General features: G+C 48.2%; 1 protein-coding gene across 1 annotated transcript in view; it reads right to left on the minus strand.

The window, feature by feature from the left end:
* The window catches only part of WDR19 (WD repeat domain 19), a 992,607-nt gene that overhangs the window by 918,556 nt on the left and 53,999 nt on the right, over nucleotides 1-20,052 (minus strand). The window contains exon 3 of the mRNA XM_085642250.1: nucleotides 10,123-10,188. Coding sequence (XP_085498376.1) covers nucleotides 10,123-10,188 — 66 coding nt within the window. The remainder of the gene's footprint in view (nucleotides 1-10,122; nucleotides 10,189-20,052) is intronic.

Consider the following 20,052-nt stretch of genomic DNA (forward strand, 5'->3'; position numbering starts at 1 on the left):
CAGTTGAGAGAACAATTTGCCACCATACCGGCTGCTGAATGGGAAAAAGATCCTGTTAACCAAATTAGGGATGGGCTAGATTACCACGATAAACAGTTATGGGTACCCACTCTTGCATTACAACAACAACTACTACAGTGGTGCCGCAATGGCCCGCTGGCAGGACATCCAGGAAGCGACAAAACCCTTAAGACTTGCCAAAGATGGTTCTGGTGGGAGAAGATGATGAGAGACGTCAAAAATTTCGTCAGTTCATGCTCAACCTGTGCTAGACAGAAATCCTTACATTGTGCTCCTGCAGGACTTCTAAGAACAACCCCTGTTCCCCCATCACCCTGGCATTCCATCAGTATAGATTTCATCACTGAGCTCCCCAGAAGTCAAGGATACAACACTATATTCGTAGTGGTAGACATGTTAACCAAGATGGCACATTTTATTCCTCTGAAAAAGATACCCTCTTCTAAAGACCAAGTACAAATATTCCTAGAACAGATACATGGTCCCTCTACCATCATTATATCTAATAGAGATGCACAATTTGTATCCCGGTTCTGGCAAGGCATGTGTACAGCCCTCAAAATTGATCATAGGCTGGCCACAGCATACCACCCTCAGACAGATGGGCAAACAGAAAGAACCAATCAGACTTTGGAACAATACGTACGCTGTCTATTGACCACAATCACAGGTGACTGGGTACAAGCCCTTCCTTTAGCTGAATTCGCATATAACAACACTACACATTCCTCTACTGGCATTTTTCCCTTCTTCTTTTTACTTGCTTACCACCCTAACTGCCTACCCATTACCCTTCCCTTGGAACTAGAAAGGATCCCTGCACTCAAAACACACCACGAATCCCTCTTGGCCATCTGGGAAAATGCCAAAAAAGAATTACAAAAAGCTAAGGAAGCGATGAAACAACTGGCCGACAAACACCGTCGCCCCGAACCCACTTATGAAGTCGGAGAGAAGGTTTGGTTATCCACCAGAAACCTGAGATTAGGGAGACCTAGAGAACTACAACCCAGGTTTATAGGTCCGTATGTAGTGCAAAAGATAATCACGCCGGTTACCTTTAAGTTACATTTGCCCGAGAACATACAGATAAATCCCCTATTTCATTGTTCTTTACTCAAAAAATACATTACCCCCTAGTACCAGAAAATCCTCCACCTCCAATAAACGTAGAAGGAGAAAAAGAGTATGAAGTGAAAAGAATACTAGACTCCCGCAGACATAGGGGTAAACTGTAATACTTTATTGATTGGGTAGGTTATGCCCCAGAAGATAGGTCGTGGGAACCTGCTGAAAACGTGCATGCTCGTATACTGGTGCGCAGATTCCATGCACTTCATCCATCAAAGCCTTGTCCCATAAATAGGCCTTTGGGTGGGAGAACTGTTAGGGCTCAGGCTTTGTGTAGCACAGGACGGGTCCAAACACGAGCAGTGTATTAGGGCAGGTACAAAACTCTGTCAGTCCACTGATTCCAACACTTTTGAGACGGCCCCTAACCCACGTAAGAGGCCGTCACACTCATAAGCCGTTGCTTGGCTTACTGATTCTGTCATGTGACCAGGCTCCCTTTTGCTTCCATTCTGTTCCTGTTTCCAGTGGCGTTGTACTTCGCCGACTTTCGTCTCCAGTGCCCTTCAAGCTTCAAGTTTGGATTCCGGCTGTCTCACCCTGTGAAATACACGGCTGCCTACCGCTCGCATTCCCTGTGAGTCCCTTATTCCCTAGAGCGCGTATGCGTGGCTGCTCCGCTCTCGTTCCCAGGAGAGCCGGCCAGCACGCTATACGATTTTTCTTTCCCGCAATACCTACTGCCTTCAATCTGAATGCGTACGCGTGTCTGCTCCGCTCTTGTTCTCTTGTAAGCCGGCCAGCATGCTGCGTTGTTCGTTTCTTTCACCTGCACCTTTTTGCCTGAATTCGTAATCGTGGCTGCTCCGCTCACTTCTTGCCATGTGAGCCGGCCAGCACATTACGAGTGGGGTTTTTCCTGATGTTCCTTAGGTCCACAGTCTAAAAGTGTACTTTTTGTAGATCATCTCCCTACAGTTTTCAAGCTAATCTACACTTTGCGCTTGCGGTCCTATTTAGGATCTTTTGTCCCTTTTCTTTGGCTCCTACCTTCCCACATAGCCCCAGATTAGACTTGTGTGTGTGGAAGTGTCTGCTATCTAGTGCCCCTTTAGGAACTCTTACCAAAGACTACTGAGGCATTTTTATCTAGTCCATTGGCAGTCACAAGACGCTTTACTTCTGCCAGTTGTTTATTTTCGACGGTCTGGCTTCATCACAGTGTAAGTGGACTGATAGCAGAGGGTTTGACTTGCATTAATCATTGTTGTTGTAGCTGTAGCCAGCTGATCATTGTAGTTATACCCGTCTGTATTATATTTTCAGCATTTGAGTATCCTGTTTTCACACACCAACGTTTTCTGTGTCTGCCAGATGGGGAAGAGTGATGGTCACTCTATGGTTTATTCCCCCTACTTTTAGTGAACAGTTACCTGTGAGTGAGTAATTCTATATTTCTCCAGGTGCTGTTTTCTGCGAATTTTGGGACTTGCCTCTTCGCTCCCTTGGAACTAAGCTTGGTGCAGGCTTGGATTCAGCCATCAGCCCCGACAGCCTTACAAGAAGAATAGGCAGACACAAGAAGGGAGGTCAACGAAATATATGCCCAGTATTATGTTAGGCTATACCGGGGGGCTCCCCCATGCGAGGACACATTCGTGGGAGACTACATAGGAGGACTAAGGCTACTGTGGTTAGAACTAGGGGATGCAGAGGAGTTGGGAGCTGACCTTTCCCTTCACGAGGTGAAGGTGGCCATTAAGAACATGGCGCATAATAAAACACTGGGAACAGATGGATTACCGGCTGAATTTTACTCGACCTATGCAGGGGAGCTAGCTCCTTGACTGGTCTTGATGTACGCTGCAGCTCGCAAGATGAGTACACTACCTGATAGCACCAGGGAAGCACTTACTATTCCAGTGTTATAACCAGGGAAGCTGACACATGATCGCACAGCACATAGGCCTCTGTCCATGCTGAACTTGGATTATAAAATCCTGAGCAAAATACTAGCGACCCGACTGTTACCATATATGTCCAAGCTGGTTCACTCGGTTAAGGCTGGATTCATTCCAGGAAGGAAAACAGCCATTAATAGAAGACGGATCATGGCCATCTTAGATGCAGAGGACTATGACGAAGGATCAGTTTTCACAGTAGATATAGAAAAGGCTTTCGACAGTCTGGAGTGGCACTGTTTATACCAGGTACTGCGCAAACTAGGACTGGGTGAGGGATTTTTGGGCTGGGTGAAACTATTATACATGAACCCGAAGGCCACAGTCTGCACGGGGAAGGTTATTTCCCTGAGAAAAAACGTGGAGAGAGGTACGCGGCGGGGATGCCCCAATCTCTGCTACTGTTCGCTTTGGCCATGGAGCCTCTGGAGTGTTGCGAGAGGCTAAGACGAGATTACAGAGAGCTGAAGGTGCAAGGTATCCAACATCACATAGACCTGCACGCGGATGACCTACTGCTCTTCCTCCAACACACAGAGGGGGATCGGAGAGGTGACCAGAATATGCGGGACGGGTTCGTCCGACTCTCAGGACTGAAGGTGAATTGGCAGAAATAGAGACTGTTCCCCGCGACAGCTGATAGGCCCCTCCTGGGTGAGCTGGGATGCCTGCAGTGGGAACCCATTTGCCTGGAGTATTTGGGAGTAAAAGTATATCACAAAGCCGCTGACCTTATGGAGGGCAACATGGGCAGAGCAATACAGTCCCTCTGTTCTTCCATGGGGTTCTGGGGGTCTCTGCCGTTGTAGGTGGCGGGTAGAGTGGCCCTCTTGAAGATAGTGGCCCTCCTGCACCTGCTGTATGTCTTCGGGACTCTCCCGATATGGATCCCACGTGTGACATTTCAAGACCTGAACTCCCAGCTTACAATGTTTATTTGGGGACCGAGCTGCAGGCGATTGGCATTAGACAGATGCAGCACTCCACGGCGACGGGAGGACTGGCAGTCCCTGACCTTGAAGCATATTACATTGTGGCACAGCTTCAATGGCTAGTGCAATGGGTGGCGACTAGGAGGAACCCAGAGGGGACGCCCTGCTCGTTCTCCCCAGAGCCAGCGAAAATATTGCTGCGGATAAAACGAAGGCAGCATGGGTACACAGAGGAGACTAAAGTAGTGACCCGGTGCTGGACTAAATATATGCAGTGCGCCCAGTGCAGGGTCCCCTACTCCCCTGACTTCCCCCCTGAACTTCTGCAGTACCTACCTCACGGGGGGAACTGGACTGGTCTGGACGACTGTAGAGAGGTTGGGGCGACGGTGATCTCTTTCGGGACTCTGAGATGCTCCCTTTCGAAGACTTTCATGCAGAATTTGACCTGCCTCAGGGCTTCTTCATGCTGCACAGAGCCCTCTCTGCTGCGTTTAAGAAACATTGGGGCTCTGGATCCACGGAGCCGCTGGCATTGGATTATTGTAGGTATGTGGCAATCAGGAATGCCATTAAGAGACCCATAGAGCAGCTAAGGCTTCAATGGGAAGAGGACTTGGGAGTTCGGATTCTGGAGGCGAGTTGGGGTGCCATTGTAGAGAGAACCCCCAAGATATAAAGAAATGCACGGTTCAAATGAATAAACTATTATGTCCTACACAGAGCGTATCTTACGCCGGTGCGGATCAAAAGGTACTTCCAAGCGAAAACGGCGGCTTGCCCAAGATGAGGAAAAAGAGAGGCCCATGTGCTACATATGTTCTGGGACTGTCCCAATCTCCACCCATTCTGGGAAGAGGTACTAAGCGTGGCAGAAAATATCATAGACAAGGAGATTCCACACGCACCAAGACACTGTTTACTGAACTGCTTCCCACACACAGACAGAACGAAGGTAACAGGGAAATTCCAAGACCTTACATATGTATTAGCCAAGTGGGAAATCACTAGAAATTGGAAGTTGATGAGGGGACAGAGAGTAGGGGCATGGAAGAGAGAGCTGGAAAAGTGGACGAGCTCGTAAGGCAGAATTCTGCTGAGAGAAGAGTGTCGAGGTATAGGCACACTGGACACAGCAAGGGCTTGGGGAATATTAGTAGATGATTTAAAGACAATCAACTTGGATGAAGCAGCGGTAAATCCCTCGCGCTCTCCATCACCTGAGAGAGAAGGGAATGGAATGGGTCAGAGAGCATAGGAAAAGGCAATCACCAGCCTGTACCATAACTCACCATATGACTTCTCCAAGAACAGACAGCACACCATAAAGCATAACCATACATCCCTAGGACTGACAGTCAACAGTGAAGCGACTCACAGGGGGGGTGGGTGTGGGAGTTGGGTAAAAAGTATTAACAGAGAGGGGATGATGATAATACAAGTATGTTTATGCATGCTGTTAGATCTGGGGGTCTCTAGTTGGCAGAGGTATGCACCTTAGACCAAATAGGGACCCTTGCTTCTAGTCAGGGTACAGGGACACACACGGTAGATAACCCCTGCTCACCCTCTAGGTAGCTTGGCTCGAGCAGACAGGCTTATCCCCAAGGCAATGTGTAAGGTATTTGCACGTAGACACCACAATGATCCCCCCTCCGTACACCACAAACTTAGACCACACAGGTGAGTTATATCAAAAATAATATATCTTTATCTAGTTTCCGCAGTTGAAATCAAGCATCACAGGTTTACACTATATTCGCTTTCTTGGTTGGTCGGGATCTTAAGACGATAGTCTCTAGTTTCTTGCGTGATTCGATACTCACTGAGAATGAATCAGCTCGTAGGCTCTTGTTGTTTAGACAGCTACGTTGCTCCGTCGGCGTCACTGCGCTCGTCGTACAAAGCGCTCCTCTGGCTGTTCGGTGTAAGGTTTCCACAACTCCCTCGACGAGCCCTCAGTGACGATGTCGACGTCACCGGAGACAGCCACTCACAGCGCGGCTTCGTAGAGCAGGGAAGTACGACTCTCGGTCTGCTTCAGGCCTCCGGGTCGCGGCAAGGCACGTGCCGATGAGCACGTCGGTCTTCTTGATGCGGCAACCAGTGTCAGGCCCGGATCAGCGCGGTACTCTCCAACAAGGCAGAGAGCAGCCCGCCCACTTCACCGGCAGATGTTGAGAAGCTTGGTAGAACAGTCCACGGTCCCTGCAGCACACAGCAGCGCAGGGGGACACAGCAGAGTCTTGGGTTCGGGGCAACCTTTCTATCCCTGGGTTGCGAAACAGGAGGCCAGCTCTTCTCAGGCCCTTGGAGATTCGGTTTAAGACACAGCACACAGCAAAGTCTTGTTTGGTCAAGTGGGTAGAGTCAGCACACAGCAAGACCCCTTCTCCTCCTCAGCTTCAGTTGTACAGCAGAACAGGTCAGCCCTTAGAGCACACAGCAAGGCAATCTTCCTTTAGTTCTTCAGCGGTCCGTCTTTCAGCAGAGGTTCCTCTTGATGGTAGAATCTAAAAATCTGTTGTCAGGGGTCTTGTACTTATACCCCTAAAAGTCTTTGAAGTCTTTGTGCAAGTGGGTCCTGAGCCCGGTCTGATCCAGTTCTGGGCGTTGCTGGAGCACTTTGTTTTCCTGGCTTCTGCTTTCTTTTCAGAGTGAGGGGCAGAGTCGTCAGCCGCCCAGCAGGAGGTGGAGCCAGCAGTGTGGCAGGCAGGCACAGCCCTATTCACTCCCAGGTGCTATCTCCTCCCTCCACTCTACTTGCAAATGTCGCCATTCAGCAAAGGGCTGACTCAGCCAACCTCCTGGGGGATCCCCAGCCCCTGCCACTCTCAAGCCAGACAGTCAATCCACAAGCATGCCCAGGCACACAGAAGGGTCAGACAAGAGAACAGCTATTCTCTAAAAAGTACCATTCTCCAACTCAGGATTTAAAAACAACCTCTCCTAAAAGATGTGTTATTAAATGCTGAGCTCAGGGATATCAAACACTCATGTCTTATCTTGTTCCTATGAGAAGATAGGCGGATAGCCAGTGGCACCAGCCTCCCCCATGTTAGCCTATGGAGCAAGATAACCTTGCAGCAGTGAACACACAAAAGGGCCGTTGTTCACTACCAGAACATGTTACCTGCACTAGTACATGCTCTACCTTTTACATACACTGCACCCTGCCCAGGGGGGTACCTTGGGCCTTCCATAGGGATGACTGATGTGTATAAAAAGGGAAGGGTTAGGCCCGGCCAGTGTGGACACTGGCCAGGAGGACATGGCAGTCCGGGGACTGCAGGCAGGCCTGCGGCAGCAGGCCTGAGACACCATTTTAGGGCTACACAGGTGGGTGGCGCAATCAGCGCTGCAGACCCCACTAGTAGCATCTGTCATCACCAGCCCTGGCACACACAGTGCACTTTACTAGGGACTTCCTGGTGATACAGATATGCCAATCAGGTATATCCAATCAATATGATATTTTACACAGGGAGCACTTACACTCTGGCACTGATTAGCAGTGGCAGAGTGTCCAAAGCATCTAAACCAGCAAAAACGAAATCCAGCACAGCATCAAAAATCCAGGTAGTAGAGGCAAAAGATAGGGGAAAAACCCACGCCAAGGATGTCAGGTCTAACACATGCGAAATATTGAAAGCAGATGTGTGTACTATGCGGAATAAAACCCAAATAAAATCTGTTTTCAAAACAAAAAATATATTCTTTTTTTTTAAAGTAATTATTTGTAGAAGAGTGGTTTGGAGCAAACCGACTCTTAAATAACGTCTGTACACATTTTTTGTCAATCAAAAAAGTGCATAATGTATCTGTACTTAAACCAATGCCACAAGAGTCACACAGAGTAATAATAGCAAAACAAATGAATTACAGGGATTATACTCAATTCTGCGTACATCTTAGAAAAACTGGTCATTTGTTAACAGTAATACTTTGAACTACTGATGGCCCACTGAATGCAAAAGGGACAGCACTTCAGAAAAACATTCAGCGGAGTCAACATGGAACTGCGATTGTTGAGGATAAAATACTGTTCATGTTTTCAGCCACGTTTGGGATTAACACCATTTACAAATCCTGGCGCATCACATACCTGAGCGGGACTCAGCAGTGGGAAGACAGAAATCAGACAGAATCCCCAAAGTGACCAGCTACTGTGAGACAGTGAGTAAAACCGAGTAAGACCAGGGTGAGAAGCATCTCTGGTAAAATGAATAAATGACTGGGATGACCCCTTGGGGGGAGTACTCTGTGGCCAAACATGTTAGCGGGCAGGGAGGAAATGATATGGTTTACACAGAAGTTCACTTCTCACTTACAGAGTTGTCTCAGTGGTAATTTATCCCACGTCTTTGGTGAAATGACAATGGTATTGGGAAGTCAGAGGGGTAGGAAAACGTTTGACAAGGAAGTGGACTGGTACAGAAGGTAGTAACGCTTACAGTTCTCCATGGGTAGCTTACTCCCAATCGCAGCAAGGAGGTAATATTTTCTCACCCGTTCATTATCATCAAACTATGGTTGCGTGGGGTTCTGGATAAAACAAGAGAAGCTGGGGAGACAAGGTACACCTAAGAACATGCACAGTGTGTTATTTTACTAGCACTTGTACAGTGCCATCAGCAGTGATGCATCATAGACCTAGATGGCCTAGTTGACAACAGGGAAGGGGAAGGGGGTGAGACGTTTACATACTTTAATGACAGTAGCACCAGGATTGTCATGGGGGCAGGGATAAGGAAGGTCCACCCCCTTGCTCAATATGCAAGCTGTACCTAAGGATGGCATAATATAGATTCTAAAAGCATCAACACATAACATGTGAGAAGCATGGGGACAGCAGCTACTGGGCTGTAGGAAACAGGGCTGAACGAAGAGAGAAATGGCAAACTGGAACTAGGAGGGATAGTATGTTCTCAGCTTCATACAGAAACTTTGAAAACGTGTATTCTAAACAGAGTGGCTGGGGTACTCTCATACAGGAAGAGAGGACTATAATATTAAGGTGTGTGTTAAAAAAGGCCAAATGGCATGCCTGATAAGTGTCTGCTGTGAAACTGAATCACAATTACACTCTTCTCTAATGCTGTGGGGAAAGAAGCTTCAGGTAAGGACAAAATCGTCATCTGGAGGGGAAATGCACATTGGACTCCACTGTTGACAGGATGTCAAAACTCGATAGTCAACAATCAAAGGCATCAATGTCTAAGAGAAAAGTACCAAAAAGCCTTAGACTATGTGAAGTCTGGAAAAGTGAAGGTCTGGAAAGTGGGGGAGGGAGTAGCAGGGTCAAGAACACAAAGATGTGCTTATGTACAGATTTCACGCTTTCTAAGATTACAGTATTTGCTTAGGTGCCCTTTCTCAGAAACTGCTTTTTTGGGTAATAAGATTGTGCATTGCAATGATACAAAGACACTCAAATACACATACAACGCACGCAATAATAGCAGACAAACATGTGATGTCACAGCTGAATGCCTCAGGCCCTTGACATCATGGACACGAGAGACACATGTTTATTCCTTCATCAATCACTGCATCAGACATCTATCACCGATTAATCTCTCAAGCTCTTTGCACATTTCTGGGGCCATGAGCGAAGCAATTATTTAGCAGAAGCCCTTGTGTGGGCTTATTTAACAGCCAGCTTCCCACTGCTGACCACTTGAACAGTACACTTGCGTGCATTTACTTCCCAGGAGATGCAGAGTTAATCTGGAGAATAATTACTTTTGTAAGTCTCATTGGAGCAAGGGTGCTGACAGAGTGTGGAATCCCTTTAGAAGGTTGCCATGGACCACACTAGCATCATACAACACCCTCTGTGGTGAGGGGAGCGGTTCTGATCACAATCTGAAGGGTGACACTTAATGCAGCTGAAAGTCAAGCAGCAAGCACTGAAGGGTTGAGGATCCAAGAACATAGCAGCAATTTCCAGATCAAGAGGTGCGGTTCCCCCCACTAAGAACTCTGATTGGATAGTGGTCGCGGAGGTGAACAGTTGCAGTTGTGACACTCAAAGCAGGCAGCAAATGTCAGTTACCACAGGACTTGCTTCCCACTTGTAGCTAAAGTGAACAATAAATTAGCATAAAGTGCAACAAATTTATATCGGTACTAACCCTGGTAAGTTAATTTCATCTTTCTTTTGTCCATGGCGATCAAAGACTTTTACAGTGTGATCAGCGCTGCAAAATAAAATACAACACACATGAATACTTTGTTGTAAATTGACAAATCTGTATACATTGTTGATCTTTAGTTTTAATACAGCAACACCAGAAACATGGAACACTGGTCAAAAAAGTAGTCATTCACATTTGAAAAACCCAAACAAGCCCTTTTGGGCTCTACCCTCCAACCACCCTCTCACCCCTATAAAGTGCACCCACACGTCACAGATATTGGTCCTCTCGGGATGCAGCATCGGAAAGGACCTCCACTTCGGCATCCAAATCGTAAAAAAACCTTAATTTCCGGCAAACTTTTTCAAATTTTCTCGAACATCCCCACCCCTCATAGACCACCATTTCTGCTTCCATGCATCTATTCATACCCACTAGCCACAAACTTTTAATTGGTGTTTGCATCTGACACCACATTTGGGCTTTATTACATTTAGTGACAACAAGACTCTGTGTACAAAATACCAGCAGCGACCTAGGGATATCCACATACCACGGTATACCCAATAAGACTAACTGTGGTGTGCTGGGGATATTTGTACCCAGTACGCTCTCACCTTTGAACATGTCCAACTCATGTGGATAAAAGCACCCTCCTCTATGTAGCATTGTACACATCTGGGGCTCGGCCCTTCCCATTTTGAATAACCTGTTCTTATTACAATATATCCTATGCACGATTTTGAGTTGTATTAGTCTCAGTCTGGCTTTTTTTTAATTCTTTATTTAACTTGTTGGCATTGTTACAGACATTGTATGAATAGCAGTTTGAATGGCATGACACATACACAGTGAGGGGTTGCGTTGAGATAAAAGCTTGTACATATGTGACATCATAAAGAAGACAGCAGCATTCCTCCACCCACCCCGCCACCTCCCCCGCAGCTTCCCTATATTTCACTGGGGTGTGACATCTGGCCGACGTAAGGGGAGAGAGCAGGGGGCGAAGTGTTCTAGTAATGAGTAAGATACATTGGTTGTCTCGTGGGGTGTGTGGGTTAAAACCTATTCAGCTGAGTCTGTCTGGGGGGGTTCTAGTAGTCGGAGGTAGGCGGTGAGGGGTTACCAGATGTCGCGTGGGCGGAATCCCATTGGCGTTAGTTCCCAGTAGTTGGTCAGTTGCTCATGGCATTATGCAGTATCTTTAAGCCAGTCTCGAGTTAGTGGTGTCTGGGTACTCCCCCAGTTCATTGCGACTCTGCGTTTCACTAAAAGTAGCATTAATGCCACCAGTTTCCTGACATCCCGGTCCACGTCCCCCACATGCCCCAGGAGATTCACCAGCGTGGAGGGGTCTATTTGTGTATTTATGATTTTCCCAATGGTACTAAATACCGCCACCCAGTATGCAGCAATCGCAGGGCATTGCCAAACAAGGTGGAGGAAGTCTGCGTCCGGCAGGTGGCATTGGGCGCAGTGGGAATCAGGAGAGATACCCATTTTGTTTGTTTGAGCGGGGTTTCGGTATATGTGATGTAGAAGTTTAAAATGTAGGAGGCCTAATCTGTAGTTGGGGGATAAGAGTTCAAGTTGGCCACAGCAGTGTGCCCACTGTTCATTAGTGAGGGGTGTGTGGAGGTCGTTTCCCCAGGATTCCTGTTCCGGTGTGCCCGTCGCAGGCGCCAAGCGCTGCATGTGGTTATAGAGGAATATGATGTGTTTCCGTGCAGTGCTGGCTGTGTAAATATGTTCTAGAGCCATAAGTGTTTGTGGGGGAGCAGGAAAAGTGTCAAATATTGTGCGGCATGTTGCGCGCAGTTGATAATAAAGGAGAGTGTCCAGGGGAGCGTTTCCGTCCTGATTCTGGGAGGGAGGGTCCAGGAATCGGTCATTTAAAAAGAGATCCCCAAATGGATAGATGCCAAGCTTACTGGCGCGAGCGCAGGTGCCCCCATCTTTCATCGGAGGTAGTGTTGGATTTTTTGTCACTGGGATTGACGGGGGATACAAATGTGTGCAACCCACGCAACACGCCAGTCCCATCCATGCACACCTCAAGCACTGCTGAGTATCTATATAAGATCCCGGACATTTGTATGGCAGGAAAAGGGCTGTCGAAAGCGAGCACGGAGAGACTTTGTCTATCTCTACCGCGACATGAGCAAAGTGCATATAACTGCAAATACGGCGCTCCCATTCCGCCCTGTGCCTGCGGCAGCGTCAGCAGTTCGTATTTGACACAGGGCTGTTTCCCAGCCCCAATTAGCATTATGAGAATGGATCGTAGTCGCCTAAAGAACATTTGTGTAATTGGTATGGGAATGTTTACAAACAAGTAGAGAAACTTGGGAAGAATCACCATCTTTGCTATGGCGATACGTCCTGCCAGGGACAGGCGAAGTTTTGTTCATATGGGAACTCTGTCTCCAAGCCAGCTTATTGCGCTGCCAAAGTTAGCTCTCCAAACCTCCTCCATATAATTGCACACATGAACCCCCAGGTATTTAAGCGGGCCGTTTGCCCATTGGAGCGGATATTCCATGGAGAATGGAGTTGTCGCCTCCGTTAAGGCGAGCGGCATAGACTTGGCCCAATTTATTTAGATGCCCGACATGCCGCCGAATCGCACAATTTCGCGGATAAGCCATGAGAGGTTTTGCTCTGGGTGGTTAACATAAAGTGTGATGTCGTCCGCGTAGAGGGACACAACCAGCCCGCGAGTGGAGAAGCCCAGACCCCGATTTGTGCGGTGCTGACGTATTTGCGCTGCCGGGGGCTCCATGGCGATGGCAAAAAGTATAGGGGAGAGCGGACACCCCTGTCTCGTGCCCCTGCCTATCGATAAGGGATCCGAGATCTGACCATTGAGGCGTATGCGTGCCGTGGGCAGGGTATAGAGGAGATAGACCTGTATGAGAAAGACGCGGCCGAGCCCTAGTCTCTCAAGTAGTGGGAACAAGTATTTCCATTTGAGGGTGTCAAACGCTTTTGTGGCGTCGAGCAGCACTGCCACAGAGGGGATCTGGGGATTTAGTGCATGACCGAAAACATAGTTCGAAGATTATGCGCTGTGGACTTGCCAGGTATAAATCCTGATTGTTCTGGTCATCACTGGCAACAATAATTGCAGCCTATTCGCTAAGACTTTAGCAAAGAGTTTATCATCAATATTGATAAGGGAAAGCAGCCGGTATGAATCACAGTGGTGGGCTGGTTTGTCAGGCTTTAAGAGTGTAAAAATCACTGCCCCCTGCATGGTGGGGGGGGTAGCAGGCCCGTCTCAAGAGCATCCAGATATGTGTCTAAGAGTTTGGGAGGTAGAATGTCTGAGTACTTATGAAAAGCGGCTGGGAGCCCATCTTGTCCCGGAGCTTTATCCGGGAGAGTCCAGCGATTGCCTGTTGGACTTCTTCTATAGTGATGGGAGAGTCTAGGAACTCTCTGTGGGCGTTTGACAGCCACACTAGCTCAATGTCGTCGAAGTATGCCTGCAGGTCTGGGGGTGTTTTCATTTGTGCTGTGGAGTAGAGTTGTGCATAAAAATCAACCATAATTTGCAGCAGCTTCGGTGTGGGGAGTGGCTATGGCCCTCCTGGTCAAGCAACTTCGCGATGTAGGATGCGGCGCGCGGCTTTTGGATCAGTCGACCTAGGGTTTTGCCAAGGAGATCCCCCTACCCGTACCTGCGTGCCCGGGTTTCCCTGCCTAGAAATAGGGTCTTCCTCTCCGCCTCCTCCTGGTATTCCGACATCTTCTCGCGGATGCGCGCCAAGACATCCGGTCTGCCGGAGTTGTGAAACTGGGCCTCCAGGGCCGAGATGTCCTTTTCAAGCACTGCAATCGTGTAGCGTACAGACTTAAGCACCCCGTGTTGCTTGGCCAAACATTCCCTATGAATCACCACCTTAAAGGCGTCCCATAGTGTGGCAGGGGAGCTAACTGACCCAGTGTTGCGGTCAAAGTATGTTTTGATTGCCTTGCGTATTTCTTCCCTGAAAACGGCATCTCTCAGCGCTCCGGAAGGTAAACGCCATGTAAAAATGTGTGGAAGTGCATCGGTGGGTGGAGTGTCTGCAACCAGGTGAGTGGTTAGAGGACGCCAGTGGAGGAGATCTCTTGCGGCCAGCCAGTAGTCTATACGAGACCATGCTCCATGCTGCAGGGAAAAACAGGAACCCGCTCTGGTGTTTGGGTGTGTGTCTCGCCAAATGTCCATGAGGTGGTTATCTTCGATGAGTGTGGTCAGGACCCGGGCGGCCTGTGGATGTGGGCGTCTGGAACTGCCCTCCCTATCCAAGGAGTCTATTAATGGGACATGGAAGTCCCCACACCAGAGTGTCGTCTGTGCATCTAGGCCTGAGATCATGCGCCAGATCCTGGTGAAAGATTCTGGGTCATCCCCATTGGGGCCGTACACTGTGACCAGGTTGATTGTGTGGTTGTAGAGCGAGCCTGTTAGGATAGGGTATCGTCCATCACTATCATAGATGCATTGTTTTGTGGTCCACGCAGGCCCCATCTAATGAGAATGCACACGCCCTGGCGTAATTTAAATATGTGGCCGAGTGTGTGGTTCCGCAACCTTTTGTGAGCAGCGGAGGGAGGACCCGACCAATCTGGTGGATATCCTGGAGTAGACAAATATCTATCTGGTGCCGAAGTAGATAAGTATGTACCAGAAGGACTTTTCTACTGTCATTAAGACCCCTAACATTCCATGTCAGGAGCTTGACTGTGGCTAAACTACCCATCCGTTCCTCGCAATAACATAGTGCATTGTGTCAGCAGGGCACTGCCCAGTGCAGGTAATGTCATAGGTCACGCTTCCATGAGCCCGCAGATCAGTAAAAAGAGTGCTAGTGTGTGTCATGTTGCCAACATTTTAAAAATAATTTAAACAACTTCCCAACTTTTGAGCAATACAACCCCTCCACCCATCCCCACCACCGCTCTCCCACACCAACCCCTCAATTAGGTTGAGAAAAAGCCTCCCTCTCCTATTTTGAGAACATCTGGGATTTATCCCTGGGGGTAGCGGAGTCGCCACGCAAACTAGCCCGCCAATAAAGGCTGGGTGGCCGAGCAAAATGCTGTGAGAATCGGAAGCCATATTTTTAGACATTTTGTGCGAGTGGGCCCTGTAACTCCCCAACAAGTCTGCAAACAGAGCACAGACTCACCCATGAGGAGTGTAATATATAGAAAAGAAAAAAACTTTCACAGCGTAGCATATATGTAACAATCACCAGCCCTCCAACAGTGGGATCATATCACTTATAACGTATGGTAGACACATGGAGTATTGAGTTATCGCTCAAGCGAGCTTCGGATGAGGCCTGGGAGGGCGCCCCGTGTAAGCACTTGGGATGTATTTTGCTTTCCGGCGAATTTGAGGGCTTACTTGGGATCTGTGGAAGTGATATGATTTTCCCTTTTGCATCACTCTTAACTTTGCAGGGTATAACATTGCGTACTTCAGGTTGGCCTGCTGTGAGAGTTTTTTTCGCTGGCTGGAAACCCCTACTTGCTATCTGCACTGCCACCATAAAGTCTGGAAATAAGGATAGATGATCACCCTTGTATTGAATCTGCCCTTTCTATCTTGCTGCACGGAGGATTGCGCCGCGGTCCCTGTAATTTAGCAACCGTGCAACAATCGGGCGGGGTGGCGCCTTCCCGAGGTGGTCGCGGGTCCAGGGTTCTACGGGCCCTTTCCACAATAGAAACTGGGGACAGTTCGGGACCGAAGAAGGTCACGTAGCATTGTCTCTATGAAGTTTTCCATTCGTGATCCGGAGGTTGTTTCTCCTCGAGCGAGCCTCGAGGTCTTCATTTGTCTGCTTGATCAGATCGAGGACCTTGTCCATTCGCAGCAGGTGTTCGGTTGTGGTGGTCTGGCTGTCATCTGCCCTGCTCATGCGCGTTTCTAATTGCTCCAGTTGGGAGTCGTGACCATCGACTCTGTGCTTCACTTTGTCTAAACGCGCAGTGAGGAGGTCTAGTTTGGCATCAATATTTCTAAGACTTGACTTCCAGCAGGATTGCTTTAATGTCCAGATCCTGGTCATCAACTTCTTCCGGGAGGCTTGCTGCGGCACCTTTGTCCACCTCCGAGTCCATCTGTCTAACGCTGCACTTTTTCTTGAAGGGGAGCTTCGATTGTCTTCCCTCCGTCTTGCCCATAGTCTCTTCTGAGCCCTTCTGTGCTGACGACAGGTAGCAGTTGCAAATACGTATATCTTTGAGTGGGCAATTGCTGAAATTCGTTCTGCAGTGCCTTGAAGGGCACTGCAAAACGAGTCAACCCCCTCCAACACATTTCATAAGATGCTGATCCCAAAGTGCTCCCAATGTTTAAAGCCGGACGGTGTTTGGACCCCCTTAAGCACTGTCCCATTCCAGAGTGCTGTGGCCTGTGTTCTCTTTCCCTGTGAGCCCGGAGCTTTATTAGTCACATCTCATGCTTCCCCATGAAACTTTTTCTGTCTCTGTGCCCACAGATGCAATGTTACCTGTCGGGTTCCATAAGTAGCCGTTCAAGTCGGGTCCCCGGTTCAGAATGCGGGTTGAACCTCCACTCGCTAATAACCTGAAATTTTGATGCCCAATAGTATGCCCTTACATCTGGGTGAGCAATATCCTTGTTGTAGCAGAGACACAGAGTCCGCAGAGCTATCCTAGGGTGACCACTTACCCCGCCACCCACGGCCCAGAGAAACGTCTGTAGTGTTTTAGCCAACCTGTCAAAGTATGCTTCTGGTATATCATAGGAGGCATTCTGCAAGATATACCATAGTTTGAGTAGAGTAACCATTTTAAAAATGGAGGCCCTGCTCATATGTGATAAAGGAGGTTTACGCCACCTCTTTGCATCCTCCTGAAATTTACCGAGGGCCCAACTCAGATTCCACTCCAAGAACCTATCTCTGATCGCCATTATGACTATTCCCTGATACTTGGATCTTGTTCTACCCAACCAGTCTCTGATCTGATACAGGATCGATTTGTCCCAGTTGATATGAAATCCCGAGTAGGTCTCAAAGTTGCAGAACACAGTCAGGAACATCGGGAGCAATGCCTCTGGGTCCGTAAGATAGAGGCAACATCCACATATAGATATAGTCACTCAAGCTAATTGACCACTTCTGTAACTCCCACTATATTAGCTCTCTCTGTACCCAGTACGGAAGCGGCTCCAGGCAGAGCAAGGGCGACAATGGGCATCACTGGCTTGTGCCCCTCCCCAAATCAAACTTATGAGAGAGGACTCCGTCCACCCTTATCGCCACATTAGGTGCCTTATATAGCAGTCTCACCCACCTACAGTAGTCAGGACCAAATCCAAAGCATTTTAGAGTGGAATGGAGGTACCCCAATCAACTGGGTTGAAAGTCTTTGCGACGTTAAGCGATAATATGGCCTTGGAGTCACATTCATCTTTTGTTTGGTCTAACCAGATCTCGCTCCCGCTAATTGACCACTTCTGTAACTCCCACTATATTAGCTTTCTCTGTACCCAGTACGCAAGCGGCTCCAGGCAGAGCAAGGGGGACAATGGGCATCACTGGCTTGTGCTCCTCCCCAAATCAAACTTATGAGAGAGGACTCTGTCCACCTTTATCGCCACATTAGGCGCTTTATATAGCAGTCTCACCCACCTACAGAAGTCAGGACCAAATCCAAAGCATTTTAGAGTGGAATGGATGTACCCCAGTCAACTGAGTTGAAAGTCTTTGTGATGTCTAGCGATAATATGGCCTTGGAGTCCCATTCATCTTTTGTTAGGTCTAACCAGATCTGGAACATCTGAGATTAAGTCTTGTTGCGCTCCACAGCATTAACTCTATTTGATCCTCGTGGACATGGAAGGTGATCACCCTGGATAGTCATGTTGCCAGAATTTTGCCAGTATCTTACTTTCGGCGTTCATAAGCAAATTGGGCCTATATGACGGGCAAAGATTGGTAGGTTTATCATTTTTGGGGATCAGCACAATAATAGCATGTTTACAGTCATCAGGAAGTGCTTCCTCCCCTTTAGTCGTGCGGAAGAGATTCAAGAGATGTGGCTAAAGGAGTGGCGTCAGTCTTTTATATAACTCCACTGGGAGACCATTTGCTTCCAGTGTTTTTCCCAATATCAAAGGGATCAAGGCCTACCTGATTTCTTCCAATTAGAGATCATTCTCGCAGCCCTCCCTGTCTACTTGGCTCAGGACTAGGACCTGGAGCGTGCCAAGTAATGCCTCTATATATTGTCTGAAGGCTTGCACTATCTGCCAGTCAGTTTACACAGTCGCTTCACTCTCAGTTTTTATCTCGGCCTCCTCCTCTCGCCTTTCTAGCCACGCTAGGAGGCAGCCTGTCTTATCCCTAGTTTCAAACACCTTCTTCTGCATCGAGAGATAATGCTGTCGAGCGGCACTGTGAGTGAGGTTTCTGTACTGCTCCTAAACTGCCACTAGCCACAAGTATGTTGCCTGTGCCCCGGTCTACCACCAGGCAGACTCAAGGGACAATACTTTGTCCTCCAGTACCTTCACCTGTCTGTCTCTGCTCTTCTTCATAGAAATTATGTTTTGGGCTTTGTCCCTTAGCAGGGTTAGGCATCCCAGAGTATGACTGGAGGAGCCATAGATCCCTCGTTTTCCTCAAAGTACAGTTGTGGGTCTGCCGGCAGGGCTGTGACGACCCCCCTGTCCTGCAATGCCCACTTATCAAGCATCCTGGAATGGGGGTTTCCTCAAAACCAGTCCTCACAGTGAGATGTAGAGATAACTATCAAGAAGCTCAATCTCACGCACCCATCTCCTGGGACAAATGTTGCTCAAATATGAATTTACCTCGAAAAAACAAAGACAAGAGGCGGTTGGCAAAACAGGAACTATTAGTTTAATTAAACACTTCAGCCGGGAGTACAACCCACGGAAACAAGTCTGAGGACTGTCTCAAAGTACAAGCAATTTATGCAGGCTTATATATAGTTTTGGGTACAATAAAAGTACATGCAGCGATCCTTGTTTGGTGAAGGAATGTGAGCTTTATCTGTGGAGTTATGAATATAGGGTCTTTGACAACAAATGCAGGTGGCTCGATCTTGTGTGGACACCATGTGGGCCAGTGTTTAGTGTGTCCAGATGTGCGGCATAAGGGGCACATGATCGGTGCGTGTACTGTGTCCTGATTGACTGTGTGCTCCTATCTCCTTGTGGCATCTAACTTTATGGTGTTTGGGGAATTCATGCACCTCTCTGGTGTGTTCGCACATTTGTCTGCCAGCTACGTGGTACCCCACCTTTGACCTTTCAATCACTTACCGTCGGCCTGGGTTGCAGTACCTGCTTGAACACGTATTTTCGAGTCAGGGTTGATTGAGAGTTCACGACAGGCCAATTTGACAACAGCAATGCAATTTAATTCATATATGCGAGTGTACCCTCATAAGCATTAGCATCATTCCATCAATATCAACACAAACAAGCAGTCCAGACCTGAGGAGGTCCAGTGGATTTCTGAAAGAAAGAAGTATTGTCTGTCCGATGGATGCCAGAATCTACAGGCATCCATGAGACTCAAAGCATGTGTGAAGTGCACCAAATCCTTAGGTGCTTGTGTTGTCGTCACGCGTGTGACACTCATCCCTATCCCATTACGTCATTGAAGTCTCCCCCACCATGTGCAATCAGACCCTGCCTCATTCAGTATAGGACCCAACTTGTCAAGGACGCTGCGCTGTAGTTTGGGAGGTGCATAGACGTTGGCTACTGGAGTATCCCGTCTGCCCCATTTTGTCCTAAGGGCCACTTAGCAATCCTGATCATTCACCCAGCATTTATCTGTGAGGTAGGGAGGTTGTTTCTTGGCCAGTATAGCCACCCTCCTGGATCCCCTGGAGAACCCTGCATGCGCCAGTAACTATATTGGCCCA

This window comes from Triturus cristatus, chromosome 2_2 (genome assembly GCF_964204655.1).
Source record: "Triturus cristatus chromosome 2_2, aTriCri1.1, whole genome shotgun sequence".
Taxonomy (NCBI): domain Eukaryota; kingdom Metazoa; phylum Chordata; class Amphibia; order Caudata; family Salamandridae; genus Triturus; species Triturus cristatus.